This window comes from Phocoena sinus, chromosome 2 (genome assembly GCF_008692025.1).
Source record: "Phocoena sinus isolate mPhoSin1 chromosome 2, mPhoSin1.pri, whole genome shotgun sequence".
Lineage (NCBI taxonomy): Eukaryota > Metazoa > Chordata > Mammalia > Artiodactyla > Phocoenidae > Phocoena > Phocoena sinus.
In genome coordinates, this window is record NC_045764.1 from 18,626,364 (window position 1) to 18,650,317 (window position 23,954).

The 23,954-nt window shown below is 45.7% G+C and overlaps 1 protein-coding gene across 1 annotated transcript in view; it reads left to right on the forward strand.

Annotated features, from left to right (window-relative positions):
• The window catches only part of CCNY (cyclin Y), a 128,785-nt gene that overhangs the window by 86,453 nt on the left and 18,378 nt on the right, over positions 1-23,954 (forward strand). Inside the window, exons 2-4 of the mRNA XM_032624131.1 lie at positions 8,839-8,913; positions 15,769-15,803; positions 20,944-21,044. Coding sequence (XP_032480022.1) covers positions 8,839-8,913; positions 15,769-15,803; positions 20,944-21,044 — 211 coding nt within the window. The remainder of the gene's footprint in view (positions 1-8,838; positions 8,914-15,768; positions 15,804-20,943; positions 21,045-23,954) is intronic.

Here is a 23,954-nt window from a genome sequence, read left to right on the forward strand (position 1 = left end):
ATCCTTATTTATTGAGACTCAGAGAAGTAACATGATTTGCTCAAGCAGAAACCAGAATTCAGTCTTCTAGTTTTCAACTGTACATTTTTTATCTTGTTCTCTGCTGGACTTTAAATACTGCAGTGTATGCTTATTTTATGGTCTCTAGCCAGCTCTGTTACCGCAAGTTCTCTAGGGCCAGTCTTGCCATTTGTTGTGTCTCTTGACCCTTGCTTGTGATGGATCGTTTCCTCTGTGTCTTGCCGTTTGGGGTGGTGAGCCTGTCTTCAGAGGGCATTGCCTGGCGGGGTTCAGGGACGCAGGCTTCTCCAGAGCGGTTTGCAGTTACTTCTGCCAGGCACCCAGGGATCTCACTGGCATGTGACCAGTTTGGTGTAAATTTCTTGTCACAGGGTTCCCTGCACTACGTGCAGAGTAGAGGGGAACTCCAGAACCATGTTAGAGATACAGACAGACCTGTGGTTACCAGTTACTGGGGTGCTGGGAGACATTTCTCCCACTGAGGCCCAGCTCCTTTTTCATCTGGGTTCATAGATAACTTTTTTTTTTTAATTCAGTTTTTGTTGTAATTGTAGCTCTTCGAGGGTTCCAGACATATATAAAAGCATCTTTTCTAACTTGTATCCACTCTACTGGCTTATATCCTATCCTGCAGGACATTAAAACAAGGTGACTTCCAAATCAAGACATTGTAAGTAAAGAGGATAGAATTAGTAATTATACCAGGGTAATAGGTGTGAACCAAGACGTGTGGTCACCTTGGTTGAAGCCCAAGACCCAGCTCACAAAGCTGGGAAGCCTTTGTTCTGTCGGAAGACTCCAGTTCTCTTTTTGGTTAGAGCCTCCGGCCATTTCCCTAGCTACACGCTCTAGGCTTTTAAATGGAGGTCTTATGTTTTATCTCACATTTCTAAGTGCTTGTAGTGTGAGAGCTTTTAGGTCATCTAGTCTGTTGCATTGGTGGAACAATCTGTCTTAACGTTTAACAATCTTAAACGTTAGGATCTTTCTCTCCTTTGGTTCATGTTAACACAGAATATTTGAAAGAGACAGTGGAAAGACTGGAGAGAGGGTGAGGGACGGACAGAGGAAACATATGGGGAGAGAAAAAGAGTGAGTAGAAGAGAGACTGAGAGACAGGTTGGAAAGAGGGAGATGGAGAGACAGACAGAGAGCACATGAATGGGAGTCAGATGTGTGTTCACAGAGAGGTGCACACAGAGACACATACGTCTCGGCGCAGACCCAGGCTGAAAGGGGTGCACCCCGTGACATGTACTCACGGATCAACGTGGAGAGTGAGAATGGAAAATAACCCAATCTGAGTGTGTTAGAATAATCGTAAAGAATCGTAAAGAATAAACGTGAAGTCGGTGGCGGGGGCGGGGGTACAAAAGATGGCTTTGGAATTAACTGGAATTGTAGTAACAGCAGTTTGCTGCCACGGCACCAGCTACAGAAGTTATAAATAGGGATGCTGATGTGGGCCCCTGGGTTTGGGGCTTGCCTGGTGGCGACTGCATGGAGCAAACCAGGGGGCCAAGCTCTGTATTTTGGTCTCATTGGCCCTAACGAATGGAGATAATCACTGATTTTCAGGCAGTGGGTCAGTAGTGACTAAAAAATAAAAGTAAGCCAATCTCATTTAAAATTAACAGGCGTTATTTGTTGATTTTTCATCATTGCTTTGCAGACCCTAGTCACATTTAGCAATATGACTACCTAAAATTGAAATTAAAAGTTTGAGATTATGACTATGTCAGATATTTGTCTACAGATAGGAAACAGACCTGATGGAATCATCTTAAGATTAAGTTTGGGATTGTTAGCTGACCACAGTTGGCCTTCGAATCTAAGTTGACTTTCTACCACGGAGTTCCCCAAACTATCAAGGATCACAGGATCCTTGAATCCTTTGGGCTCTACTCACTGATATTGTCGAGGCCGAAGTGAACAGCCCATCTTTTGGATGATTTGTTGGAACAGTGATCAACCTGGGGCTGGCAATGCAGAGAAAGGAGGTAGGAGGTAGGAAGTCTCTGATTTTGCAGGTTGTTTTTTTTTTTAAATAAATGTATTTATTTTATTTTTGGCTGCCTTGGGTCTTCGTTGCTGCACGTGGGCGTTCTCTAGTTGAGGCGAGCAGAGGCTACTCTTCGTTGTGGTGCGCAGGCTTCTCATTGCGGTGGCTTCTCGTTGCAGAGCACAGGCTCTAGGCACGCGGGCTCAGTAGTTGTGGCGCACGGGCTTAGTTGCTCCACGGCATGTGGGATCTTCCCGGACCAGGGCTTGAACCCGTGTCCCCTGCATTGGCAGACGGATTCTTAACCACTGTGCCACCAGGAAAGCCCCAGGTTGTATTTTTTTTTTTTTTTTTTTTTTTTTCCTTTTGCGGTACGCGGGCCTCTCACTGCTGTGGCCTCTCCTGTTGTGGAGCACAGGCTCCGGACGTGCAGGCTCAGCAGCCATGGCTCACGGGCCCAGCCGCTCCGCGGCATGTGGGATCCTCCCGGACCGGGGCACGAACCCGTGTCCCCTGCATCGGCAGGCAGACTCTCAACCACTGCGCCACCAGGGAAGCCCCCAAAGGTTGTCTTTTATGTTTCCTCTTCTATCCAAATTAGACCCAGCACAGTTTAGGCCTTGCTGCACTGTTCTGTTTTCCTTTTTTCTAAATTTCCAAACCATCAGTGATGGATTATGACTCCCACTTATCTTAGGCATTATTTTATCACACGGATCTTTTATAGCATTGGTGCTGTTTTAGAAGCTGAGATGAACAATGGTGTGACATCTGTGGAAAGGACAGAAAAAACTACATTATGTGGCATGGGAGAATATAGTCATCCCTTGGTATTCACTGGGAATCGGTTCCAAAATCCATGGATGCTCAAGTCCCTTATATAAAATGGCATGGTATTTGCATGTAACCTACCACATCCTCCTGTATACTTTGTCATCTCTAGATTACTTACAATACCTAATACTATGTTAAATTTTATATAAATAATTGTAAATATGCAATATAAATGTTATACAAGAAGTTGCCTATGTGTGGCAAATTCAAGTTTTGCTTTTTGGAACTTTCTGGAATTTTTTTTTCCAAATATTTTTGACCAAAGGTTGGTTGAACCCATGGGTGCAGACATGGAGGGCTGACTGCATTGTTAATTACACTAGGTTCCCAGCTGTTAGATTTATTTTCAGTTTTGAATAAAGGAATCCTATCATGCCTTTTACTTAGCTGAAACATGAACTGAAAGCAGTGTGACTGAGTATTTCTGTTATCACCTGATAGTCTGGCAATAGACTCTTAGAATGTTCTGTTAGTATTTTAATTTGACATGTGTCTTAGTAAGTATCATCAGCATAAAGAAGTGGTTCCAAACTGCTTCCTAAGCATTAGGTTGAAGTCACCCTAGGAATTCTGTCACATTTCCTAAAACTGCCTTTTCTCGCTGAAGTACCCCCACCTCAGAGGCTGGTTTATCTTGTCATGATGGATCATCTTGTCATTGTAAGAGGTAGGAGGACCTCTGTCACCAGCAGGGAATGCCGAAGTTGTGAACGTCAGGACTCCTTAGGGAGCAGAGATTGGATGACGGAGGTTTAACACATCTTAACTGTCTCCAGGTTTGCTGTGTGTCTTCAGCACTGAGCCAGATGCTGGGGCACGGCACACTGTTTATCAGTACCCTAAAATTTTAATAGCATTGTTTATGGGGCTCCTATTTTGTGGCGCGAGTCCTGCTTATTGCTTTTTGTTGCATAACTGCTATTCTCACAGTACTCCTCCAGGTAAGGTGTTACTCACCTGCTTTATAGCTGAGGGAATGAAACCTGGAATAGGATGGCAGTTTGCCCGAGGCCATTAGAGCTAGCAGATCTTATATATATCTTATCACATATCACATATATATATATCTTATCACATCTAGATCTTCCACATTATAAAACGTGTTACTTTTACTCCACCATTTGAGCTTCTCCTTGGGGAATGAATGATTCCTAGAACTCCAGGATTGTCAGCTTTCAGCTTTCCAGATGTGGGTTTTAGAATTTATATTCTTGATGGTCTTCCATCCTTGTTGTTTTCTTTACTGGTACTTCTCACCTTCAGCTTAGAAGGATACTCTTACTAGATCAGGGACTTGATCTGTTTTGTTCAATTCTGTATCTTCAGGATGTGGAACTCAGCAGTACCTGGTACCCAGGAGATGCTCAGTGATGGTTTGTTGAATGAGTGAAAAGTGTGGCAGGTTGGACTGGCCTTGACCACCCCCCAGTGGTGATATTCGTGGTATCCAATAGGATGCTCATTTACCCCTCCACAGTTTAATTATGAAGGCATCTCTGTGACATAAATAACATGTGATGCATTATGAAGGCATCTAAATACATGTTTTGTCTCACCATTAATTGACTATAGCCCTTTGAAAATGAAGAATGCATTCTTATGACCATGAGATAGTTTGTGTGGAGAACTGGAAAGGTAAAGACACAGACATGGTTACCACCCCAAAGTAGTCTTTTGGTATCAGCAGGACTGAACACAATACCTGGCGTAGTAGAGTTCAGTTTAACCGAATTCAACTGTATAGCCTTGCCAGGGGGAAAAAAAAAGCAGTGTAAAATTTTTGACTCTTAGAGTCCATTGCTTTGTTTGAGAGCTTTTTTGTTTTGTTTTTTAGGTGTTGGGGGTAGGAGTTTATTAATTATTTTTGCTGTGTTGGGCCTTCGTTTCTGTGCGAGAGCTTTCTCTAGTTGTGGCAGGTGGGGGCCACTCTTCATCGGGGTGTGCGGGCCTCTCACTATCGCAGCCTCTCTTGTTGCAGAGCACAGGCTCCAGACGCGTAGGCTCAGTAGTTGTGGCTCACAGGCCTAGTTGCTCCACGGCATGTGGGATCCTCCCAGACCAGGGCTCGAACCCGTGTCCCCTGCATTAGCAGGCAGATTCTCAACCACTGCGCCACCAGGGAAGCCCTGAGCGCTTTTGTTTTAAGCACACTACTCTCTTTCTCGCAGGATTTGGTCAGAATCTTCTTTCCTCATTGTTCACTAGCTGGTCCTGTGCACTAGTGGTGACTAAATTGTAAGTCATCCTGTAGGCTGTGCTGACCTTCCTACAGAGCTGTTGGCCCCCATGTGTGTCACCACCCAGCTCATCTCGGGGTCTTTCAGGGATGGGGATTCACTCTTCAGTAAGGGCAGTGACGTCTGTTCATACGACACTGAAATGGCACCCAGCCAAGTAAATATTTATTTATTTATTTGTTTGTTTTTGTCTGCGTCGGGTCTTCGTTGCTGCGTGCAGGCTTTCTCTAGTTGAGGAGAGTGGGGGCTTCTCTTGTTGCAGAGCATGGGCTCTAGGCGCACGGGCTTCAGTAGTTGTGGCTCGCGGGCTCTAGAGCACAGTCTCAGTGGTTTGTGGCACACAGGCTTAGTTGCTCCGTGGCATGTGGGGTCTTCCCGGGCCAGGGCTCGAACACGTGTCCCCTGCACTGGCAGGTGGATTCCCAACCACTGCACCACCAGGGAAGTCCCAGCCAAGTAAATATTTAAATTTTATAAGTTACTCCTCTTCTGGGTGGGTTAGTACTCAGGTACTTCAGGAGCTCGATGGGGGCAGGTGGGAGCTGTGTGTGCTCTGGGAAGGCCTGTCTGGGGGAGAGCTGGGGCCCTGGGAGTCTCCAGGAAGGGCTTGGGGGGCGGAGGAGTACTTGACATGGTGGTGACTTCAAAATAGGTACTATACTGTCAGAACAGACCGTAGCAGAGTGCTTTATTTCATCCATAATCTCTAATTTTAAGCGTAATAGCCTGTGAATTTCTTCTTTTTAATTCTTGCAATTCAGAAGCATCCCTGAGCCAACGGGGAGCGTCGCCTTCCTCGGAATGTGCTCCAGTTTAGTTTATTGTGCCTGATCCCTGACTGCAGCGTGGGGACTTATTTCTTCATGGCTAAAGTAGCGGTTTGTCATGACTTCAGAGTGTAAGTTTGAGTGACACAGCAGGTTTATTTTGCTTGGCTTGTGAGAAGGCTGCCTTTTCCCATTTTTGTTCCCCCCAAAGTTGGAGTTTCCTTGCCAAAGCACACACTGTGAATAACTTTCTGTATTTCTCTTCAAGGTCTGGGGCTGCTCCCTGTCTTAGGAAACGCCTGGCAGTTCCTTGTACCTTTGTTTGGTGCCATTTTGCATATTTAAGTCAGGCTAGGTAATCGGCCTCTATGGCTGGCCCTCCTTCACAGCAAGGGCGCCCCGAGCACTCTGTCCCTTCAGGCCTGGCCTGCACGAGCTTGGGAACTTGGCCTGTTGGCTTGCACCTGGGCGTAGGGTTTACTGTGCACGCCACAGTTATGGAATATGAATCTGCTTAGGATTGGAGAAAATGCACACCAACTTGCTGTTAAATCCTTTTTTAAGTAATGTCCTGGCAGCTCATGAGATGTTGCCCCCTAACAAGTGTAAACATTTGGACATGCTTTCACATAAAATTTAACCGATGATCTGTTTCCCTCAGCAACATTGCATTGCCCTGTGTCCAGAAACAAGTCCTTGATTTTTCTCTTTGTGGAAACTTCCTGGTTATCTCATCTAGGATCTAGATCCTAAAACTTAAATTCCAGGGAGAACTTGGAAGCCAGCTTTAGGGGCTTTTGGATTTCCCTCCGCATCAGCCTCTACCTCCCTCCTGTTCCAGGCTCCAGTCCTTTTGGGGCACTGGGGATCTGAGCAAGGTCTGGCCTAACAGGGACGTGGGGAAACTCTGGACTTGCTGCTGGAGACCACAGCTCCCAACCCACGTTCTGTTATCACCCCGCTCGACACTTAGCTCTCTTGGCCTCACTCGCCTCATCTGTGACATCACGTCAAGCCCAGAGCTTGAAGGCTCCTCTGAACTCTTCCTGACTTGCTCTGTATCATTGAATGGGTAGAAATGATACCTGGCCTGTCACCCATTCAGGAAACCACCCGGGACATAAGCGAGCATTCTGGTCAGGCTCCTCACAGACTCATTTTTACCAGAAATTTCTGGCCTAACTTTATCTAGTACAAATGGAAGCAAGTTTGAAAAATTGTTTCCTCTATCTTTCTCCTTCCATCAGAATCCCTTAATGCCTTCAGCTGTGAAACCACTATATATAACTTTAATACTTGTTACAGAAGAAGGACCAGATAATTAAGATAGCATTTGCGATTCAGGTGTCGCTTTCCTCAAGCCCCCAGCGGGAGGTGAGCAGCTGTAGTGCAACGAGCCATCGGCTGATGTAGGAAGAGGCCTCACCTCAGAGGTCTGCCGAGGGGTCTCTGTGACAGGTGTTGCCTCCTGGATACACGTTGCCATCCTTGTTTTTTCTTACCTTTTATCTTTGACTGGGTTAGCTATTAAACTAAGGATAGATACCATCTGGTTTTATTGGTGTTGATTAGATTTCTTTGCAAATTTACTGAAATAATGAAACTCAAAATAGTTTTCATTCTGATGTTGGAAGCTGATTTGAAGACCATTCTGACTTTCCTTTTTTTTGTTTTTTAAATTTATTTATTCATTTATTTATTTATTTTTGGCTGTGTTGGGTCTTTGTTGCTGCGCATGGGCATTTCTCTAGTTGCGGTGAGCAGGGGCTACTCTTTGTTGCGGTGCGCTGTCTTCTCATTGCGGTGGCTTCTCTTGTTGCAGAGCACGGGCTCTAGGCACATGGGCTTCAGTAATTGTGGCACGTGGGCTCAGCAGTTGTGGCTCGTGGGCTCTAGAGCGCAGGTTTAGTAGTTGTGGCACAGGGGCTTAGTTGCTCTGCAGCATGTGGGATCTTCCCAGACCAGGGCGTGAACCTGTGTCCCCTGCATTGGCAGGCGGATTCTTAACCACTGCGCCACCAGGGAAGTCCCTCCATTATTTTTGATCTTCTCTCTTCCCTCCTCTAACTTTATTCTTTTGTTTTGCTTAGCCATTCTTTCCCTGTGGAATCTTTTTGTTTTTTTTTTAATTGGAAGAACTCTTCTGTGATCGGATTCTAATTGTTTATACTGGACTGACAAGCCTGTAGCCCTTGGAGACTGTTCTAAGGCAGGATTACAGAGCCACTTGCCAGTGGGGGAAGAAGGGGTACGAAGTGAGGCAGAGGGTGAGGACTGGGCGCTTGGGGGCGCTGGGGTCTCAGGTCCTGCCAGTTGTGACTGCTGTGGTGGGGCCTGGTGTTGCCAATGATCTGATTTCTCAAGAGAAGCTGGAAACACAGACCTTCTTTTTTCCTTTGTGGTATGTGTTTGAAATGTAAAAATCATTATCTATTGGCTCAAGTTTTTTACAAAGGAAAGAAAGTGAATGAGTCAAACAAAACTTACATCCATGGCCCAGGTTATGCCCACAGAAGGCCAACTTGAGCTTTTGCTCTAAAGGAAAAGGACAGTCTTGATTAAGCAGAGTGTGTCGATGCCGATTTGGCTGAGGTATTCTGTTTTAGTCACTTTAACAAGGAAATATCACTCGCTTAACTGGGGGTTTAGATGAGTCAGTCGTAGCACATAACTCTCCTTAATTACGTGTTAGGACTTTGTCCTGCTATTCTGTAGTATCCTGGGTGCAGAGCAGACTTTTAAAAAGAAAATGGAGTTTTCGGCTAATAGATCTCCAGCCAAGTGTCTAATTTTTTTGTATGACTTTCTCAAGTTTCTAAATAGCAGTGTTCTCAGTTGAGCTAGAAGAATCTGTTAGCACAGTAACTGTTGGTTTTTTCCAGAATCCTTGAATGTATTAGTAATTTAAGATTGAAAGTCTTGACTCCCTTTAGTTATCAGGTGGATATTCATATATTTTCTTTTTCTTTCTTTAAAGATTTGAACATGGAATTCAATCCTTCAGACCATCCTCGGGCCAGCACAATATTCCTCAGTAAATCTCAGACGGACGGTAGGTTACTGATATATTTATGCTTCTTTCTTTTTTTTTTTTTAAAGAAGACTTATGGTGGCAACTAGCCTGTCCTGATTTCCCAGGATAAAAATAGAATCCCCTTTAGTGACCCCTAAGGATATTGTTTGGTGGTGGTTTCCTTGGGGTTTCTTTATTTTATAGTTATGCTTTTAGAATTTACTGTTTGAAGCAGCTGTCCTCATTTTGCCAATCAGCTGGATTGGTTCTTAGTAGTTTCTACTCCGAGAATCAGAAATTTTCCTTTAAAAATTGATCTTTGCATAAATTCTCTAAAGATCAGAAGAATTAGTATGTAAAAGAAGGCATAATATAACCCTAAATTAAAGCGCCATTGTCTCTGTTGTGTCATTTGAGAGCCGAATTGAGCCTGTACACTAGGGGTAGATGTTTTCTTTCTGTCGAACTCTTGCTAACCAGTTTGTTCTGTGGCATGGAATTTCTCCTGGGGGATTTTCCACTCTTTTCAGCCCTTGGCTAATCTCACTGTAAAGGAGAGAGAAAACACACAGTATGGTGAACACAGTCTCTCAGTTGGATTCCTGTAGAAAAGAGTAGCGGAAGGGGACTTCCCTGGTGGCACAGTGGTTAAGAATCCGCTTGCCAGTGCAGGGGACACGGGTTCGATCCCTGGCCCGGGAAGATCCCACATGCCATGGAGCAGCTAAGCCCGTGCACCACAACTGCTGAGTCCGTGCTCTTAGAGCCCGTGCTCTGCAACAAGAGAAGCCACCGCAAGGAGAAACCTGAGCACCACAAGTAGAGAAAGACTTTGCACAGCAATGAAGACCCAACGCAACCAAAAATAAATAAATTAAAAAAAAAAAAAAAGAGTAGTGGGAGGAATTTGTTAAATGATGATACAGTGATGGAGATGTTACATTACAGTGCTGGAGCCCTAGCGACTCTAGCCCTGACTCTTGGCAAACTGCTCAGCTCTAACTTTGACAGAGTCCTAAACTGACTAAAAAACAAACATATTTAAGACAGTAAGTTCATTTACAAGAACTGATAACTCCTCAGTTATGGTTAGGTGACAACTTTGATGTAGTATAATGCTGATACAATATTGGCGCTCTTTAATTAAGCAGGCCACTGACTTGATTTGAGAGAATTTGGTGCATTTATTAAAAAAACAGTGTTTCCAAGAGTGAGAATAAGTCATCGTGGGTATCACATACTTGTGAAATAAGTTTAGAACGTATTGGGTAAAAACAAAACAAGACATTTTTTCTTCACCTGGTGAAGTGGGAGCCCATTGGGAGGGGTAGGTACTGCCAGGCAGGAAAGTGGCGATGGGGTGAGGGTTTGGGACAATGAAAAATGGGACTCAGAAGCAGTTTTTTGCGCTGAATGTAGTGCTGTGAAAACAAGTTACACGACTGGCATATTTTCATATTTGGTTCTTGCTTCCTGTGAATTTAGGGTACAGACCAACATCAGTCAGAAACTTTTCTACCTGGATTTGTGTGGAATGGCATTAGAGCCTCTAAGTAGATGACACATACCTTGGTTGCCACCGGGAGAGGGATGGCAGGATTCTCTGACCTAACAGCGTCCCCAGGTGTGAGTCAGGGACTTGTAGCTTCCCCTTCACCTCTGCTCCACCTCTCGTTCCCTTCCTCTCCTGTCTGGATCATCAGGGTAACAGTGACTCTGATCCTTCTGTTTTTTGCTTCAGTTTCTCAAGTGCTGGCTCTTTCCTTTCAGTGTAAACCTACTTGGGTCTCACAGGTTAAAAACAAGAAAAGGAAAAATAACTGACACTGTCTCCCACCTGCCGAGTGAAAGCCCTGGTGCCGCCGCCTCCTTCCCTTTCCCTTTGCTTTCCCACTGGCCTCCTCCTCCCTCCCCCCCTTCTGTGGTGTGACCGCTGAGGCTGCTGAGGACACGGCCTCCGGTGGCTCCTGCTCTCGTGTGGCACTTGCTCACACAGGCCATATTGCTGAAGACAAGTCCAGCTAATGAACACTTGCCTTATAGATGATGAAAAGAGATAGGTTTTTTAAAATAGGTAAATTTGGTAACTTTAAAGACTTCATTCTTTGGTGAGTTGATCACAGAGAATTGGCTATTTGGAAATGGGTCCTGAGAAACCGCCTGTTTCTTTAAGGTGCTTGTCAGACATCTTAATCGGCTTCTCCATTTATCCCTCTGATGTTAGTGTTTTCTAGGGTTATGTGCTTTTACCCTCTTATCTTTTTGGCCTGCGTACAGCTCCTTGCGGCTTCCATGTCAACTAGAATGTCCAGCCAGATTTTGCTCTGCAGTATTCAAACTCCGTCTGTCCAACTGGCTGCTGGACATCTTTTACACTGAAGGCTATTGGTTCCTCTAACTCAGTGTGTCCCAAACAGAACTTAGTAACTGGGGTTCACCTCCTGCCTTTCCCTCTTCCCAGACCAGAGAAGGCCCTTCCCTCTTCTGGTGCTTGCCTGCTGGCTGTGGTGCTGGAGCCGACCGTGCTCGTTTCTTCCAGCTCCAGGATCAGTGACAGCAGGCCAGGAGTTCAAAACAGCCATGATGGCAGCGTTTACAGCATGGAAATTGGCAAATGCTACAAGTCAGGGCATTCTTCTTCTTTTATTTAAAAGGCATCTGTTAAACATTTATCAGCCACCACTGCATCCAGCTTAATCGAAAGTGTATCAGTTTTTACCTCTTCAGTGTCACCTTAATCTGACTACTCTTTCCCATGCCTGTTGCTGCCACCTCCGTCCATAATTTCTCACTTAGATTCCTGCCGCAGCCTCTGGCCTGGCCTTTGACCTTTTCCCTTCCCAGTCCTGTGTCTACGCTGCTGCTAGGTGAAGAGACTTTCTGTAAATCAGATCTGATTATGTCACTTCCTTGTTAAAATTTTTTTGTGGTTCCCCAGTTGCCTTGATGTTAAACTCCAAACGGCTTAGCGTGATATACAGGCCGTTGGAGGTCCGTCCTCCGCCGTCGTTTCCAGTCTGTCTCCTTTTGCACTGTGTCCGCCACGCTGGATCGCTTGCGGCACCCCAGGGCGCCACTCGCCCCCTGCTCCTTTGCGTTTAGCTGGGTTTTCCCTTCTGTCTTCCACACAGCTCATCTCTTCAGTCTTCAAGGCTCATTTCTGCTATCACTTCCTCCTTGAAGGTGTTCTTGACCCCTCAGGCTAGATTAAGTGGTCCTGAGGGTAGCCTGTGAATAGTTTCTTCATATCTGAACCATACTGTGGTATTTAAAACTATTTTCTCATATGTATCACCAACGAGCTCCTGGAGGGAACGGAACGTGTGTTATTGGATCTCAGTATCCCTTTGCCTTGCTCTGCCTGATACGGAGGATGTGTTCACCCTAGGTGGTTGAAAGGAGGAAAAGACAAAGCTAGGAGACATTCTTGATTGGATTGTGATCTGTCTTCACTTGGGTAAACTTCCATTGCAGCACTCCCTCCACTTCCAGGAGTACTAGAGCAGTTAAAACCTGTGGGTTCCACGTGCTCCAGTTGTGCCCCCCTGACCCCAACCTTGGAAGAAGTGTTGTAATGTGAGCTTATAAGCACACATTTTCATTTGAATCTGGTGATCTCTTCTTGAGGTCGATGTGCTCCTTTGCAGTTCAGGATAGGCTTCTGGGTGGGAGACCATGGATGGGACCATGGCAGTTATGCTGGGGCAGCTCTGCCCGGACCACGGCCTTCACAGCTCTCTGCTCTGAAGACCCTCGTCCTCCTTCCTTCCTCAGCACTCGGCCTGGCAGCCAGGCTCTGCCTGCCACGCTCCCTGCCACCGGCTGTTCCGTGATTCTGCGTTAGATGTGCCTGCATTAAGTCATTAGGAGCTTCCTGGCTGTTACGTTCCTTTTCCCTCTGAATAGCAAAGAGATTCAGGCTGGGCTGACTGTGATCACGGAAGGCGTTCCTGATCAGACCTCCCCAGCTGGCTGAAGTTAGGGAGGTCCTGTCCCGAGCCCAACGGACTGCTCTCTCGGTCACTTCCTCACACATATGAGATGTCAGTGTGGACTTTCTTTGTATGAGAACCACTCAACAAAGAAGGGACCAAGGGCTCCTTGTAGTGGGAGAGGAGGTGCCTGTGAGAGATGAGTCTGCTCAGCCTGGTCTTTTCGTGCTCTCATTTCTGCTTGTGGGGGAGAATTGCAGTTGATTTTGTCTTTTCCTTTTCTATTCCATTTTAATTTGCTGTTTTCAAAGACATGAGAGCCTACTCTTTTAAGTATTAGGAGAAAACAGTCAAAGTGTATTCTTTTTATTTTAATTAGTTTGGTTTTTAGAAAAGTTCTTTGCCTTAAGAAAGAAGTTGGACAAAAATGAAAACCTATGTGTGTGTGTTTGTGTGTGTGTGTGTGTGTGTGTGTGTGTGTGTGTGAATGTGTGATCTGTGTGTTTTTCAGGAGTTCCTTGAAATAATTAAAGGAATAAAAGCAACTTGTCCCTTGAATGACTTGAAGCCAAAGTAGAAAGACTAAAATTCAGAAATTAAAATGTGAGCTCTGGTTTTCTTTGCACAGTCATTCAGAAACACTGACATTGAGAAGCGTTTTGTGGCCTTCCTCTCTTTGGGGTCCTGCTTTTGTTCCTGGCAGTGTTGAACTCCTGCATGATGAGAGGACCAGCCTTTTAGTTCTCCTTTAGTCAGACATTTGCAGGCAGCCAAGCCCTGTGCCTGTGAGGGTCCCAGTTCTCTTTATCATGGTCCTGGGTGCCCTGTTTAGGGTGCCTGTCTCTCTGGTTCCCCGTCAGTCACTCTGTGTGTCTCCCCACAGCTTCCCAGGTTCCACAGGGGATGCTTTTGCAGTGAGATATTGAAGAACCCGTAGGAGCCTAAAGCTCTTACGCTGCTGATTTTCATGCTATAAACCATGGAAAATAACTTTTAAAAACTATGAACTCCTTTAAACATTTTTATGTTGGCCATACCACTTTTTCATGCTATCAAAGGATGTAATTTCTGATGTAAACATTGGTATTTTAAAATAAAACTGTCCCTCTTTTAAAAAATGTTTCAAATAATATCTTAATACCATGGTGATTTGATAATCCACCATCAGCAGTCATTTAAAAATGTATGAACACGCTCTTCTTTAACAGTTGGAAATTTCATATCATTCCTTTCATCTTGAACTTGCATTTCCGTGCCATTTTCTTCATAGAATTTTATCCTAATGTAATATATTCGATTTCTAAAACTCACTTGTCACACTCTCATACTTCTATGAAAATATGGATCTCACTCGAATCTAATTTTTATTTCTCATAATTATAAGTCTCTCAGTGTTATAAATTCTGGATTGTGGTATCATTATTGTTAGTTCCCAGTTGATCAAAACAATACAAGCATTAAAATGTTTATGAATAACTATTAAACAGAAAAGTAAAATAATTTTTGGAAAAACATTTCTTACTGAGATATTTCTGTGTATGACTATTATATGTAACTGGAACGAGGTGCTAGTCATCAGATCTTCTTGTTTTTATGGATGTGTAAGTGCTGAAGAGTTTTGTTTATACACATCAGTAGGTGGGGATGGAAGGAGTTTTGTTAATCACTAAATTCTTTCTACTCTATTTGGTTTATATGTCAAAAAACTCCAAGGGATTTATCATCCAAAATAATTCCTAATAGCTGCAGTTCAGTCTTCAGTTTTGTTGACAGTAAGGAACTGGAGTCCACTTATTTGCCAAAGAGTTTCTCACCTGGTTGTAGGAGCTCCGCACTTTCGAGTTTCTGGGAAGTACACCTGAAAGGCTTTACCAGCCATGTGAATGACTGTCACTTGTATCCACTGCTCTTGTCATCTGGAGGCGCCTGGTCTAACCCAACGCGCTCGGGAGCCTGGGGAAGCACCAGCGTTCATGCGCCCTCTAGAGCAGCCTCATCTCCTTGCCAGGCACAGACGGGGAATCAAATCCAGGTTGAATGAAAGAGCCCCACCTGCCCTTTTCCTCGAACACTCGCAACTAGTGTTCCTAGCTTCCCTTTTGATTTAAATATATCTCTGTCCTCTCCAGTGACCTGCTCATTACCTGTGTTGATTGATTAGTATATATTCTCAAAAGTAAGTCTTCAGGAAAGAAAATGCAAAACTCAATGTTACTACATTGTCAAAAAGCTCCTCTGGGTTCCCTGTCCCCCTTCTACATCTTTGGGGCTGAGGGGCCCCCATTTTGGGAAACACTGGAATCTGGGGCACGGAAGGCTGGGTGCAGACCACACCTCGCACACAGCAGCGTGAGAACAGCATTTCAGAAGGGGCAGTGTTTTTGTTGTGAGTTGGATCAGCCTCCCTGAGGGGGCAGGATGCTCTGGGCGGCCTCCACAGAAGCCGGTTTTCCTCCCCTGCACCAGCACGGAGAGTAATTGGATTCCATGACCAATAATGCTTCCGACATACACTGTCCTGTATTTTAATGCTGTTATGGGTATTGTTGTTATCATATTTCACCCAAATAGTATGGACGTTTATGGGTCTGGTTGGGTTCGAAATAAATAGTCCTGTTATCTGTTGATCATCTTAAATTAGTGGATGCATGCAAGTTTTATGAGATTTACTAGTTGCTACTTTATTTAGTTCTTAGAAAGCTGTTACCCCTCAGTTAACTATGGCTGCAGTGATTTTGTTAGGTGCCATGTTGTCAGTGGGTTTAGGTTTTGCTCTGTTAGCTAGCCGAGGTCAGATCTGCATTTGTGCAGGTTGCATTTCTTATGTAGTAAGTTGAGCATCTGGGCACGTTGGTTGGTGGAAGGATGGGACCTTGACGTAGAGAGAGGCCCGTCCTCAACAGCCTGCAAGGGTTTGGCACGCAGGCGAGTAACATTTCTGTTGCATCTTTTGTTTTCACAGTGAGAGAAAAACGCAAGAGTCTCTTCATTAACCATGTAAGTGGAGCTGTTTCCCTGTGTTCTTCATAATGACTGTCCAGCGCAGAGAGCTGTCATACTGTGTCTGTGATGGGGAAATGGTCCGTGAATCTTGTTCGCACATGGAAGAATGTGAAGAACGCTGCAGTGCACTCGTGCTCTGTGGGGTCTGTGACTGGACAAGCACGGCTTGGCATTTCTCCCCGGGGCCAGTGTTTGTCCTGAAGCCCCAGACAGCTGCCGATCCTGGGAAGATGTGTGTGGACGATACGGCAGCAGACCCCACTCAGGTCCACGGGAGCACTTCTTTTACACTTCTAATCCTTCCCTCCTACCCGCTCCCCCAGGAGACTTGCTTGCTCTCCTAACTCAGTCCCATTTGAATAAGCGTACAGGTGTTTTCCACGAGGCTGTCTGCCTCCACACACTCTTTCCTCTCCCTCATTGTTTATAGGTCCAGTGGAGTCTGCACGTTCTTTCGACGCTCTAAGAAAGGATAAATTTGACAACACTTTAATTTTTAAAAAATCCAGCTCTAGTCTTTCGGCCATTCTGAGCAGCATCTCCCTGACCTGCTGGCTAGGCATCAAAGATACTTGATCTTTCTTCCTTGAGCAGCGGGTGCAGCCAGCCTCCTCCCACCCCTGCCCCATGACGACCCCAACCTGCACCCCCAGGACTGTGGCGCCTAGCCACCAGGAGAGTTAGAGCCACAACCTCCTTGCCCTGTAAACTTCTGCCCCTTGATGAAGTAGGCGTGTTACCAAATAAGCGTGCTATCAATTCTCATATCGAGAACAAGATTGAAGTATTTGACTTCTCAGGGGGGTTTTCTCAGGATTTCTAGACTGCCTGAATTTAAGTATTTGTAGAACTTGAAGTACTTGGCCCTGAAGCTTTGTGCTAAACAGACTTAAAGCCATAATATTGTCTTTTCTGCCCTTTGAAAATCTGGACAAAATGCAGTTGGAAAGAAATTCATAGCCAGGCCATTGCACTCAAGGGCCTCCACGCCCGGCCCGTGGGAGGCTGGTGATGCCTTCTTGGGCAATGTCAGTATATATGTGCGTGAACCGTGTTCTAAGGATCAAAGAGAAGGTCTGTAGTTTTTATCAGATTCTTAAAGCAGTGGCCTCTTCCCTGGCCCTTTCAAGTTTTGAAGAATCAGTGTAAAGCATCTGTGAAATTACAAGCTATGTCTTAAGGAAAATACGCTGAACATTACCGTGCCCTTTTTTATTTTTTGAAAGCTGTATAAACCTGGACATAGAGCGTTGAGAGATTTGAAGAACTCCTTCCGTAAACCCTCACCCCCATTTCTTCGCCTGCTGGGTGCACTGGAACACTTCCCCCCTCATTAGCAGGTCAGGCGAGGAGCCTGCAGACAAGAGGAAGGGTGGGGCGGAGACCTCCTCCGCTGGTCACTGCAGCCCCTTTAAAGTGGGCTGGAGGGAGAGGCAGTTCTGAGGGTGGCTCGTGGGCAGAGCTGCGCCCTCCTCGTGCCAGTCTGCACATCTGTCTCACATGCTGTTGCTGACCTCACGCTTTGCGGTGTGCACAGTCCCAGTGACCTGCCCCATGCTGTGCATCCTGACTCAGAGTGTCCTCTTTCCCCTGTGAACCCTCTCACCTCCCGACACAAAAAGCGGAAGCACACAGTTGTTGGAATGTGCTCAGGTGTGCTTATTCCTATTAAAAGAAATTTCTGTGCTGCCTTATGTAGCAGACTGACCAGGGTAGCAGCATAACCCTGCAGACCACATTACAGAGTAGCATTTCAGCTCTGCCCACGACAGGAAGAGCCATTGGAATGTGCCGTTGCAACCAACTGAAATAGAATTTGAGTGAAATTACCTGCAGCTTCAATTAGGCTAATAAACCAGCTGTGCTTTTTAGGTTTTGGGACACTTGGGTGTCGTAAGTTAGAGCAGTAGAGAAAAGATAAGTAGCAATAATAATAATCAGTACAGTCTATTGAGTGTTTTACCACGTTTGTGCCAGGCTCTGTTCTAATTGGTTTAGTGTACTCGATAACCACACCCGGGAGGTACTATTTATCACTCCCATTTTCCAGATGAGGAAAGTGAGGCACAAAGAATCAGCCAGATGAGCGGTGGAGCCAGCACTGAGGCCCAGGGGACTGGCTCCAGAGCTGCCCTCCCAGCTCTCCTCCTCTGTGCTTCTCAGATGGTCCCGCCAAGCCCCACCTGGACAGAAGTTGTTTAGCTTATTTACCTGAAGTCAGAGGGAACACTCTTTTCTGGATTTGGGCCCACCTAAAATTTGTAATTTAATTTGTTGTTGAACTCTGGAATGACCGTTATACTTTGCCCTTATTTATAAAACCTTCTTGGTTTTTATTTGCTTTATCGTGAGGGACGTTGTTTCTTTAATTTCTCCTTTAAGTGTCTGAATAACCTGCTTAGTACATGTTGCTAAGATAATCTACAAAGAGGCTGCTATTTGCTAAAAAGCAGTGGCCATAGGTAAGCCATTTAAGGAGAGGTGAGGGAAGATGATCACAACAGGGAAATAACTTCCACCAGGTGGAGAGAAACAAGGGTTTTCTGGCTCCAGAAACACGTTAGCCAGCAGCACATGTTGGCAAGTGAAAGAAGCTGACTTTGGGAACAGTCGCCAGGGAGAGGGCAGTAGAGAAGGAACCCCTGGCTGGAAAAGAGGGGGCCTTTCCCTGGCTGTGAATTTGCCGAGAGAGACTTAAAAAGTAAAAGGAGGCTGCTTCTAAAAGAATTATTATAGATTCTAAAGTTTGAAACCATTTGAGGATAAACCCCTTGGGGGACTTTTAACAGTAAGCTGAGCTAGGGCAAATTATAAAGATTAATATTCTAATCAGCACCTGTGTTTTAGATGTAATTAGATCAACAGTTATAGGAAAATTTAATACATTACAATAGAGATGCTTAGGTATTTTAGAAAGGCTTGTGTAAAGGGCTTTATTTAAAGTTTGTAGTTTATTTAAAATTTGCTGATGTTTTGGTTAGCTGATTAATGAATCTTTTAATTAAAATGTGAAAGTCTCTGATTATAAATTGTGGGTGGCATTGTAGGTGGCTGGGAGTCCGGAATCAACCCCCCGGAAACTTAGGGGAAACTCATGCCTTTTGCTTTGGCCTAATTTTTCTGTAACATCCTCCTCCCCTCGACGACAGCATGCCTAAAGTGAATTGATCATTCTAAGTTAAAGGGAAAAAAAAAAGATATTAAAACAGAATGAATCAGGAGTTGAATGGCCAGCCTCCCTTACCCTCAGCAAAACAATCACAGTATTTGTCTTAATATTGAGACAGGTGATAGCTGTAAAAACTTTGTGAAGGAATAAAGTAACTAGAGAGTGTTATTTATCAGTTAAGCAAGAGTCACGTTGTTAGCTGGACTTGGAGCCAAAAGAATTTTGTTCAAGCCCTAGATCTACCACCTGATAAATGGGGGGCCTTGAAAAAGCCTTGACGTCTTAGTTCTCCGATCTCGTAGAATGACTCCTGTCTACCTGTTCACGTGGTAGACTGAACGGGAAGGTGATCTGCAAACTGATTTTAGCAACAGCTGACTATGTTGATGTTATTATTGTTATTGCTCATTGGATTTATAGGTAAATTTTGTATACTTTTCCAAGTTCAATAGCAAAACTGATGAAAGTCTTTCCAGTGTTTTAAGTATGGATATAGTTTTTTCATGAGTATTAAGCCATAGAAGTCAAGGAATGAAGTGAGTGTGATCCAGGAACTGAAATTTTAAATACTCTAAACCTTGCTTTTGCCTCTTTGGGAGATTTGCTCTTTTTTTTTTTTTTTTTTTTTTTAAATTTATTTTTGGCTGCGTTGGGTCTTCGTTGCTGCACGTGGGCTTTCTCTAGCTGTGGTGAGTAGGGGCTACTCTTCCTTGCGGTGCGTGGGCTTCTCATTGTGGTGGCTTCTCTTGTTGTGGAGCACGGGCTCTAGGCACGCAGGCTTCAGTAGTTGTGGCACGCAGGCTCAGTAGTTGTGGCACATGGGCTTAGTTGCTCCGCGGCATGTGGGATCTTTCCGGACCAGGGCTCGAACCCGTGTCCCCTGCATTGGCAGACAGATTCTTAACCACTGCACCGCCAGGGAAGTCCCGGGAAACCTTATTAAATAAGAAGTAAATGTTAAAAGTATCGAACAGGGCATTTGGTCTCTGATGGGCTTTAAAGCTCCCTTCATGTTCATAAACCATGGATACTGAGGGCTTCGTTGTGGGTGGGCACGTGAGGCAGGCAGTGTTGTTATCCTTAAGGAATTATCTTTTTTGGTTGCTGAAAATGACCGATTGTCAGCATAACACCAGGCAAGTGGAGACTTGTTTGGATGATTTTATTATTTTTTTTCTAACATGCTTTGAGCTAGAATTATCCAGATTGATGTCTACTAATCATATTGCCCACATAATTGCCCAAAATCGACTTACTATTCAATTAGATGTCATCCGAGTGTAATTTGAATTCTTTAAATTCTTTGTTCTTTAACAGTATATTTCAGAAGTAGATCTTAGTTCTGAAGTTTTCTAAAGAGCTCAAAATTTATGTAGCTGTGAAAAAACCAGGCATGAGACTGCACAGGCACCCTACCTGAAGCTTATACATTGGTAGTATTTTCAAAAGCATCGGATAACTTTCACCTATTTTTATCTTCACCTCCTGAAATTCAAGATTAGGAGATTCTAAATGAACATTGGCTGCATTTTCCATGGTCCCCAAATCGACTGTATCCGAAGAATAGAAAAAATGGGTGCAGTGGACTCTTGTTTTGATCCTGGTGCCTCAAACCAGGATGCCGCCTTCAGCAGGGGCTTTCATTGGTGTGATGAGCGCATACTTCTTGTTTCTCAGTGATTTTACGGACTCTGCAGCACACGCTTTGATGCTCGATTGCGAGAGTGTACTGTTCTGATGGAGGTTGGGGGCCAGGAGTGGTGGTGGTGACTTTTCTTTGTGGAAGAACATGGAATTTCATTGTAGGAAGGAAGTGGGTTTGTACTGTTCTTGCTGGTAGTGTTAACATTTCTCACCAAGACACTTTTCCTCTATAGGCTGGTCTCAAGGTGAAGGGGATGATGTTCCTTGGAAGAATTTTGAGCCCTGTCTAATTGTCCTTGTCTTGTTGCCATTGTTTTTTAGCATCCTCCAGGACAAATAGCAAGGAAATACAGCTCCTGCTCGACTATTTTCCTAGATGATAGCACAGTCAGTCAACCAAACCTCAAGTATACAATTAAATGGTGGGTATACACATTTTTCCTTAACTGAATGTCTTTTCTTTTCCTTAACCTGATGGCTAACTGGTTGGTTGTGGGGTCTGGGAGTGGTAAGATTGGGCAGGGGGAGGCCATATTCAAGAAGTCTTTTTAAAAAGTGATTTTGGGAGTTAAAATGTGGGGTGTTCAAAATATTTGTCTATATTACCATTTACATAAAAAGGCCAAATTTTTCAGTGATTTTAAATGTAGGTTAGAGCATATTTTTGAGTTTTGTGCATACTTTCTACCTTCCCACCTCCTATTGAAGCCATCCTGGCATAAGTCTGCTAGTATTTTACCTTCAAGATGTAATGGGTCCCACTTTGACGTGGGGTTGCAGTAGAAAGCAGGCTTGGCACTGTGGAAGTGTATTTGCCTGGAGCATGGAGAGTGGGGTTCTGACCTTGGCTGTCTCCCCAGCAGGGAGGGTGGGGTGAGCCCCCTCGCTCTGGTCTCTTACTGTAAAATGGGGCTTAAGGGAGGAAAGCGGGGGCGGTCTTCGGATAAAATCTTTTCCCTTTGTGGTTTCAGTGCTCTTATTTTCAAGGGGGAGGTGGGAGGGATGGAATGCTGGTTTTTCCCGAAATGTTCCCACTAGCATTGTGGTAGGAAGCCTTGATAAAGGTGCTGGGGTCTGTGGCCTTTGGCTCAGCTATGAAAAACCTGGGATATTTTGCCTCTGCGCTCATTTAAGAAGAGTCCACATTTAACAGCAGTCCACGTTAGCATGTGCGGTGAGTGTTTGTGTTTGTAAATAAGAAGCCTTCTTGTGTTCCAGTGGGCCAGGCGTCCAGGCCTCAGAGCCCTGTTCTGCATGTGCCCACACATGGCAGTCAGGCCTGCCAAGCAGTGGGGACGGTGCCCCCTCCAGGCGGAAGGTGGGAGGTGGGCCCGCCTAGAGGGAGGCTGCCTTCTCCCCTATGGGTAGCTTGTTTCTAAGATCTAAACGGGAACGTAGCTTCTTCCCTCCTTCCGTTGCTGGTTGAGGGACCAGCGGGCATCACCCCACAGTGGGCGCTCACGGCTGGGAGCCCACATGTGCCCTCGCTCTACCGCCCTGCCCTTGGCCGAGCTGCCCTACCCTGGGGCTGGGCTCTGTGCCGGGGTCTGGGAGGTGCTGGGGCAGGAAGCAGGAGCCTGGAGACCTGGCACCTGGCACCCGCTCGAGCCCTAGAGCCCCGCCTCCCTGGGGCCTGGGACCCTCCATCCAGGACTGGCGGGAGCTGTGGGTTTCCAGGGGCTCGGACTCTGTTGCTCAGTGCTTCACCTGGGGATGACTTCACACTGCCACTGGTTGTGACGCAGACACTCCGGGGCCCAGTAGGAGATCTGGGTGACAATTTGATATTTCAGTGTGGAGTCTAGGAGGTAGAAGCTCCGCAGTCACAAGTGTGGTCTGTGAATCAGTGGTTCCAGCTCGCCACACCCGCAAGGCCCCCGAGGGCTTAGAGCCCCACTGAGGTGTGATGTCTGGCCCCGCAGATCCAGGATCTGGAATGTCAACCCCTCCGGGAGATTCTCATAGGTGGCCAAGGCCGAGAACCCCTGGTGTCAGTGAACAACTGCCTTCGAGTTCCCTTGTAAGCTTAACCTGTGGTTAATACCGGGAGGAAAAGAAGCTGGACAGCTGGGCCAGTGATGATGGCTGAGTGCCGAGAGGAGGCATCCAGTGTGGATGCTGTGGCTTCCCCTGGTCCAGAGGACGCTTCTCCACACCACCCAGATTTGAGATGCCTTCAGTCAGTCGCTTATTTGTTTTAAAATGTGCCGTTTTTAAAAATGTACGTTTTGGACCTGGGAGCTGGGTAGGGTGGGCCCTAATTGTAGCAATACCATCAGAATCCTTCCCTGTAAATTCCCGTATGTCACACGTGACCTGGTTCTGGTCATTTTGAGGTGTTAGCTGGCCTGGGTAACTTCAGCCAGGGCCTTTGACAGCACGAGGGGAACGAATGTCATGAAGGGCAGGGAGATTGGAAGTCTGAAGGCCCTCCTATTCTAAAATTCTGCCTAACCGTATCCTACACCTGCCAAGGCCCTTGTGACCTCCTGTCCCAAGATGTTAAAATTGATACAAACTCATTAATCAGTAGTTCAGCTTCCTGTGGGCAGAGTGAGTGTTCGTGGGCTGAACTCGCCTCCTGATAAACCGTGTAGGACCTTGGAGAAAATGCTCTGGGTTCTAACAATAGCTTTCTAAGCTAATTTTAGAAGAAAACCCTTCTGGGGGGTTCCTTGGTGGCCTAGCGGTTAGGATTCCAGGCTTTCACTGCCGTGGCCCAGGTTCAATCCCTGGTTGTGGAACAGATCCTGCAAACCACGTGATGCGGCTGGGGTGGGGGTGGGGGGGAAAGGTTACAAAAGAACCAAATGGAAATCCAGGAGTTGAAAAGTACTCTGAAATAAAATTCATATTAAAAAAAAAGAACAAGAAAAGAAAAGAAAACCCTTCTGTAAATCGGGGATTGCCAAAATGAACACACATTTACGAATTCTGGTTCAGGAATGGGTGGAGGGTTGAGAGTGGCTCTGACTGTCAAAGAGAAGCAGCAGCAGTGTGACACATTTGGGCACGATTCTGTGCTCATTTTCTTCACAGGCATAATATCTTCTCTGAGAACTTGATTTTCCCAGCTTTCTCCTGAAGGCCAGTGGCTGTGGTATGAATTTAGTTTGCCACCCACCCCTGTGCCGCTGTAACCGACCCAGGCCCCGAATCCTGTGTGAGCACGGGGATGGTGCCCAGAGGACGGGGGGAGGGCGGTGAGGGCCGCTCGCAGCTGCCCACACCATCCGCAGCCCCGGGCCTGAGGGTCGAGAGCAGCTTCGTACACTCGCCAGAACCCGGCACCTCTGACTTAGCTCTAGGTGAGAAGTACAGCGAGGGTAGTG